The sequence below is a fragment of the Aquila chrysaetos genome, chromosome 3 (assembly GCF_900496995.4).
Source record: "Aquila chrysaetos chrysaetos chromosome 3, bAquChr1.4, whole genome shotgun sequence".
NCBI lineage: Eukaryota > Metazoa > Chordata > Aves > Accipitriformes > Accipitridae > Aquila > Aquila chrysaetos.
Window position 1 is genome coordinate 16,234,319 of NC_044006.1, and position 8,135 is coordinate 16,242,453.

Sequence of the window (8,135 nt, forward strand, 5' to 3'; positions counted from 1 at the left end):
CATCCTCCTGACCCTGCACCTGCAAGCTCTGACACTCCTAGGCAGGTTCTCATGGGAAGTAACCAGCAATAGCATCTCACTCCTTTCCCCCAGCTTCTTTCGGAGTTTTTAGTTTACAGAAGAACCAACATTTCATGAACAACGAAGAAAATAAGCATTACCCAAAAATATGTATTTGCAGAAAAGCTTGGCAACCACTGTGCAACACTTGCATCTCATCTACACATAGTACTCCGCATAAAGATGCGTCATGGACTTACAGATAACGATGTGTTGTTTGGGCTTTCTTTTCCTCATTAACTCCAAACATTCAGTTTGCCTTTTTGACTGTTACTGAAGACTGAGCACATCTTTGTTCAAATACTTACCCTCAGGCCAAGAATTTGCTCTTGCACTGCTCAGAGTTCATCACTACAGGTATGAAATTTGGATTCTTAACCACAACATGCTTCACTTCATGTTCAGCTGCACTGAATTTACCTCTCTATCAACACATCAGTCAGTCCTCATCCTTACTAGTCAGAATAAGTCAGTATGGGCAAACTTTCCTGCACTAATCCACTGCCTTTCCTAAACAGGACACAATAACACTGAACATCGTGGCTCCCAGCAGAGCTCCTGGAAAATCTAACTGTTTACTCCGAGTTTTTCCCCCATCTTCAAGCACGTAAAAGGGCTTCCATCTCATTCCATGGGATCACTCACCCAGGGTCCTTAAAAGCCTTTGGCACAAAAACCAGCCAAATGCCTTTTGGAAATACAAATAGCACTGCAACAGACCTCTTCCATATCCCTGTGGACTCAGTCAAAGCACTCCACAGGTCTTGTAAGACATGACTTGCCATTAAAACACAAAGTTTATGCTCTCTCATGATATCATGTATCCACGTTTCTGCTAATTCCATTCTTTATTATAGTTTCTGTTTTTCTTGTACATAGGTCCAGCTTATTAGTTCAGAATTCCCACAAACCCTTGTTGAGAACAGGTATCACATTTGCCATGCTCCAGTTCCCAAGCTTCAATGCAACTTTTTGTAAGGCTCACAACCACAGTTAGCAATACCCTATTTTGCTGTCTGTCTCTCATCCTCTTTGGCATATCACAACCCCCAACACTCTAACAGAATCTTTCCTATTTAAGGATTTGGACTACACAGAGACTGGATTATTTTTCTTGTTTACCTCTAAGCAATTTTTAACACGTAAGACACATCAAGATCACCAATATAAACCAGGATTCCTGCCTATCAACCAGAATGAAAAAAAAAAAAAGTTACAGAAGTTGCAGAGGAAAAGTTCACCCTTACTCATTTCACACTTAACAAATACATGCTAACACCAATAGCAATAGTCAGACTATGCCATTTATACCCAAGAACAGAACCCTGTGAGGTGGCCAAAGGAAAGCAGCTTCTCACTCTAAATACTGAGATATGCTAAGAGGAGGAGACCTGGAGTCAGTTCCAAGAAAGGTAGTCCACTGTATCGAAAGGGCCATAAAGACCAAAAATTGTTAGCCGTAGTAGCAAGGAGCCATGAGCTGCTTACAGGCTTCCCTAATGGCAGAAGATGAGCTGTCTGGAAATGGCAGCCCCTGGCTCAGTTACCATTCTAGACAGACCGGATGGCAGGACTCTTATGATCAGAGACGATCCTTTGGCAATCTTCATTTAAATAAAGTTTAAGGTGCAACCTTTGATCAGCCAAAACTTATAAAACCTTCCCTAAACATCCAGACAGTGAAACAAAAATAGAAGTTGCCAAGGCCAAAAAAAAGAGCTCTGCCCACACTGCCTTCAGCACAGCACTCCTCAAGAGAACCCAGCTGAGAGTGATGCAGTGGTGTAGAAGCAAGCAAGGAGCTTCCACATACCCTTAGGATGAGAAGTGGAGGCATTTCTATGCCTTCAGTAAACCTTTAACAGGCAAGCAAAAGAAAAGCAACTGAAATGAGAGATCAGTGAGCAACAGCTCTGTTTAGAAGCAAATGACTATCTTCTACCTGAAAGCAGCATCTACAGCTCCTTTTTGTCATCATCACTCCCTGACAAGGGCAGACCTCTTAATTAGCAAGCTCCCAAACCTGTAACATCTGACTGGGGTAACTGGTTAGAACCATGTTACTTAACCTTTGTCTCCAAGACTACTCAAGACGAGGTGGTTTAAATCTTTTTTGATTTGCTGACTTCTAAGAGTTTCCCAGCGTAGGTGGCTAATGCCTGCAGAACAAATTTCAGCCCACTGGCAACAGCATGCTTTTCTAGGCTGTCTCTAGCAGATGCCTCAGAAGCAGCACACATGCCACCAGCTGCAGGCAACAGATCAAATACCACTGTTCCAGAGGCAGTCACACACTGTTGCTGTTAGAAGCCCCTGGACTGAATTTGAGAAACTCGTTTTAATCAGAGCTGATCACTTCAGAATCACCAGCCCTGTGGGATTAGCTGCAAGTCAGGGCAAGAGAGCAGGTGATGACTTTTGAATTATTTTGTGGCAAGTAAACTACTGTATTTTTGGTACTGAACATACAAGGGACAAGTCTATCTACAGCAGAAACGCCACTCTAGCAAGAGTATGGAAAGAGAGGGCAGTGCCATATATGTGCTGAAACAGACCGCTGTGCAGTAGAACACTGATGCATTATTTAAGGCAAAATAATCTCTAGTGATCAATATCCAAGTGCCACAAGAGTAAATAGTGTGTGCTAATTTGAGGGGCTCAGTCAGCATCACAAAACAAGAAAGCACAGCTGAAGAACTGGAAAATGTCAGCAGAGGGATAGAGAGCATTCCTTATTTGTAACTTATGTGTGTTATTTGTCAGTTTTTATAATAATATTTAGTTTACAAAACACTACAAAAAGTTGGGTTTGTAGCCTCTTCCTTGGGCTAGGCCTGCAGAAACAACATCAGAAGGTCTAGATGTCTGTAATCCAAAGTGCAGCTTGACACTTCACTCCTTAGGAACTTTCTGGAAAGTAGGAACCATCACTGCTCATGTCAAGCTAAAAAGACAAAACAGAAAGGAGATTTAGCAGACAAGTACCAGAGAGTGCGGAAGGCATTTCAAAACGCCAGTACAGTCACCAATTACAAAGGCCCAGTAGAAATTTCCCTTCTTAGAACATAAGGGTCTGTGAAAAGAGGGAAGCAGACCTAGCGGCTGCTAACAGCCAGCCATAAGAACAGACTTGTCAAGCTGGCAAAGGCAAAATGTACACTCAGCCTGGTCTAGGCAGTTATCAAAAGCTCAGAGCAAGTTTAATTATGGCTCTGTTACACTCAGAGACATCAAGCCTTCATACAGGAACTGTAAAGGAGCAGCAAAGAACTCTTTCATTCAAGGAATTCCTTATTCTTACGATAACTGAGAACTCAGCACCACAGCAATGATCGTAAGAGTTGTAATCAGATGAAAGCCCAAATGAAATTCGCATAGGACATTCATCTATATGTATACCTAAACCTTGTAAAAAAATTTGCACACATTAATGAATGGGGAAGGTCCTATATCACTACCACCCTGGGCAGAAAACAAGAAAACCTGCCTCTCATTAAAAGGTAACTTGGGACAAAGCCTTTGACAAAAAGGCTTAAAAAAAAAAATTAAGTCAGCAGCAGACAAGCTCCAAAGTCTTTTCGTCTCCAGAAATGGTTGTAGCAGGCATTTGAAATAATTTTATGGCTTACAACAATCAAAAGACAAGATGTCAAACAAAGTCAATGGCATTTTAACTTTTAAAACAAGATTTGTTGTTGAAATCCATTCATGTCACAGCTAAGCATTGAAGAGCTAAGAAAAAAAAGTATCTGAAAGTTGAAATGGATACAATTTCTCACAAAAAGTATTATAACTGCAACAAAACCCCTTACACTTTCCATACAGGACTAAGCCAGCTCATCAGCTACAAGGGAACAAACCCTTCTGCAACAAGGTAATTGTTGTCAGTAACCCAACAAAAGGAAAGAGGAAGTAAAAAAAAAAAAAAAAAAAAAAAAAAAGATATAAATCAATTGTGAAAACAGCTAGTTTTATAGTAAGATCTTGCTGTTTTTGATCGTGATTATACACAGACCTGGATCCTCCTTACCTGTCAATCAAGGAATCTCTCATGTTGGTAGCAATGGTACTTGGCTGAGCTTCATTCAGCCTGAAGATACTCTCGATGACGGAGAGCTCAGTGCTGGTTGTATCCAGTCCACAGAAGGCACACCAGTCATTTACAACCATTCCTGCTGCAATGACCTCACTGCCACGATTCACCGTTCCAGCCTAGCAAAACCAAAGCAGCAAGAGTTAACAGGGTATGCTGACAGCAACACATTTTATTATGCATCCTTATTACAGATCTTTAGTGGAGGGCCTCAACTCACACTCCTGAAAACATTAAAGCTTCTGCCATCAACAAAGTTATAAAGATTTCAGATAAAAAGGTTAATGGACAGCCTTTAATCTCTGGAGAGGAAATTGTGTGACATTCAGTGAAATAAAATCTATCAAGTAGGAAGCATAAAGTCACAGCAATCATGAAATTCACAAACCCAATTGACCAGGCACAGGATTTTATTACTTGATTTTTTTAAACACTGCCTTTGGCCAAAGCACAGACAATCTCATTCTGTATGAATCAATCAGCAAAACTTGCATAATCCCAGCAGAGCAATGTTTCAGAAGCAAACTAAAGGTGCTAAGCAGCTTATTCAGACTCAGAAAAGACAGGGAAAATGTCTCAGAAGACTTGCCCCGTTAAAGTCTTCTCATCTCCCCCTTGGAACAGCTCTGCAGAGAAAACAGTATCTAGGAGCCCATGAGATATAGAAACATTAAAACTGAGAACTGGGTTGGAAGGGAATGGCAAGAGAAAACACAAACCCACAAATGCCTTACCACGAGTGGGACCTGCAGCAACGAAGACAGTTCATCCTGATCATCAATTGAAGTTTTGGGGTGCACAATTCCTCCTTGGTTACTAAAAACACAGTAGCTTCCTACCAGCACCTGATCTGCTACCGTTTGTCTGAAAACCTCAACCTTCAGTACATCTGCCAAGATCTCTTCTGTCTCCTGCACATAGAAAGAGAGAATAAAGTCCTCAGCAAAACAGTATCATAGAATTTGAAGTCAAGCTATTCCTGCATGCAACCATCAGCTGGGATCCTCCCCTTTGAAAGCCTGCCCACACTTTCACAATCCATTGCAATCCAGTCATTATAAAATGCTTACTCGCCCTCTATACTCCACTCCAGGTGTTTCCAGTTACCTGTGCATACTGAGCTGGGCCACTATAACTAAACACAACACCATGCCTTTACTGAGAAATGCTCTTCTCCCCTCCTTCTGGAGGATGTCGGCAGTACGTCAGTTGTGTCAATTACCTGTTCTCTGGGCATTCCCTATGAACCAGCCCTCTTTTGTCCCAGACCACTGGGACAAAATTGTCTTATCCTTCCGTATAACTCCAAGAACTTCCTTCCCCTCCAGGTTTTCACTGGACTCTCTGGCCATCTTACGTTACTTTTTACACTTATTTAAAACATAATATGCTGCAAAGACCATTACCTTCCCCCCATCCCCCCTTTTTCTTTTTTTCCTTTGCACTCCTAACATCAGCTCCCATTTCTTCATCACCTTTAGCACAAACTGAAAGCAAACACTGTAAGGACCTTCACTACCTGTAGCCACACAACACACCTCTCTCTAATGCTATTAAGATACCAGTTCTCAAACATAAAGTAGCAGCAACTTTGTCTGCTCTGCCCTTATTTTAAACTTTCATACAAGAATCTTCCATTTTACTTTCACCCCTCTGTACACATGCACACCACCACATCCATGGTCTCTTTCAACTATTACAAACCTCACCTAGCTCAGCAGTAGCTTGTAACTACTGCTGTAGTCCTGACTAAACTCTTCTTTATGCTCTATTATACTCATGTATACTCTCTTTTTTTCATTCAATTTTACATACACAAAGCAAATTGCACCCAGCAATATACTTCCATATCCCACTCCTTCCCTTCTTCAACAAGCATTCACTACAGCACACTGACCACGCTGAGGGCACACACTATACTTGGGGCAGGGTCCACATCCACAAATAAAGATAAAATAGGAAAAGAGGCAGATCAACTAAAACCAAGTCAGAAGTCCAAAAACCAATTTTGAAGCTTCTCTCTTGAGAAGAAAGAAAACATGAGGCAGCACAGCCTCCTACGTGGCATTAGCTCAGCTGTTAGCATAGGTCTTCTGATCCCCATGCTACATATAGCAATCCTAAACAACTGCAAACCCAAACTGCAGCTTGGCAATCATTTCACATGCAGCCACTATGAATTTAAAAGTGTTACAGAGCCATATACCCTGTCAAGATCTGGATGAACAAGAGCTACATAGTCATTGCAGGTAGTGACATTGCCCAGTGCTGAGAGACGCTCTTCTACTCGTTGAATTCGTACAGAATCTGGAAGACTATTGCGGATATGTTGAAGCTCTTGGTCTGTTGTACTGCTTGGGACCAACAGTCCATGTCTGTTTCCTAAAATGACAAAAAAAAAAAACCAAAAACCAAAAACAAAAGAGAGAGAAAAGAAAAGAGTGTTTCCACAGAGCTTCCTACTTTCCTGATGTTCATATAGTGCCTTGAATTGCCCAAGCCCAGAAAATTCAGCCCAAGAAAAATAACGTTACCATTTAAAAATAACACAGTACCACAGGTACAGGAAAACCAGGATGAAGCACAGACTTATGTCAGAGTAGAAATGGGTGAAAGGCACCATCTTTAATCACTTCTCTTTTTCAACAGAACTAAAGGAAGCCCAAGGTTCCCAATGAAACACTTGGACTAGGAATTTCCACTATAGATGCCAATTGCCCCACAAAATGTACAGGTGTTGCTTGTTTGCATTACTTTACTGTGGCAAAGCAGTAAGATGGGATGGACAAAGACATTCTTTTCACAGGAACAAAACTCCAGCAAGAAGTTTGTCGGACTGAATAGGGTCTCACTAGCCAGAGACAGATGAAAGACTTTTCTTTGACTTTCACATTTGTTAATGCCTCCCCTCTCCCTGGGCTCTGCCCGTCCAGTGCTGGCACTAAAACATTAATCTTAAGAAAAATGAAACTCCTTCCAGTTTATCAGAAAGTAGACTTACATGTGTCTTTAGCCCATCTTCAAGCCCTGAGAGGCAAACACTCCCCACTACCCCAGCTCTTTGTTACTGGGGGAGTTTTAGTTTTTTCGATTTTCACGTCTCCTCTTCACACACTTGAAGCATTAAAATAAAAAAGCTGAGGACGAGGGGTGCTGCCCGTTGGACCCCCCGCCACAGTCACACCCACAGTATGTCACAGCACACACCACCCGAATTCGGGACTGTTTTCCCGTTTCCACCGGAGCCCCTCCAGGGCTCTTCTCGCCCCGAGGCCCCGGCTGGGCCCCAGTTCTGGGGGAAAAGGGCCGCCCCGTCACGTACCCACACACATTCTGCCGATGATGCGGCAGCCGGCGATGGAGGCGTGCACCACCGGAATGGTCCCGAAGAGCTCCCCCTCGAAGACGCTGCAAGGAGAAAGCGCCGTTAGGGTACTGGGCGAGGCGGCGGCGGCAGCCGGGCCGGGCCCTCGGCGCTCCCTCACCTGTAGAAGTTCTCGGAGCCGCCGATGGCCACGAGGCAGTAGGCGTTAGTGAGCTTGGCGAAGCAGCCCAACTCGTTGTTGTTCTCGAAGCTGGCGCGGACAGCCATGGCCGGGCGGGGACAGGCCCTGCGGCGGGGAGAGACCCAACCCGCAACGGCCGCCGCAGCCTCTGCCAGACGCACGCGGCCTCCCCACTTCCGCTTCCGGCGGCGGCGGGCGGAAGGCGCGGGGCAGAGCGGCCCCGGCCACGCCTGGCGGGGGACAGCGCCGCCACCGGCCGGGAGGCGCTGCAGCCCCGCCGCCGCCGCCATGAGGGGGCGCGCGGGAGCCCGGTGGCGTGTCCGGGCCCCGGGAGGGCCCGGCCCCACGCCAGCCTCGGGTCTGCGGGACAGACGCGCGTCCGCAGGCACCGCACGCCACCCTGGCCTCTGCCATGACACATCACCCTGTGCCCAGATAGAGCAGCACAGGCCGAGGCCACCCGTGTGCCCTCGCAG

The 8,135-nt window shown here is 44.7% G+C and overlaps 1 protein-coding gene across 1 annotated transcript; it reads right to left on the reverse strand.

The window, feature by feature from the left end:
• Window positions 1–889: 889 nt before the first annotated feature.
• On the reverse strand, window positions 890–7,846 carry EIF6 (eukaryotic translation initiation factor 6). The gene is made up of 6 exons (XM_030010772.2): window positions 7,639–7,846; window positions 7,476–7,561; window positions 6,360–6,535; window positions 4,888–5,064; window positions 4,091–4,272; window positions 890–3,004 (listed from the first exon to the last, which is right to left on the reverse strand). Exons 1-6 carry the CDS (start codon window positions 7,743–7,745, stop codon window positions 2,995–2,997), a joined length of 738 nt encoding a protein of 245 aa, XP_029866632.1. The 5' UTR covers window positions 7,746–7,846; the 3' UTR covers window positions 890–2,994.
• Window positions 7,847–8,135: the final 289 nt, after the last annotated feature.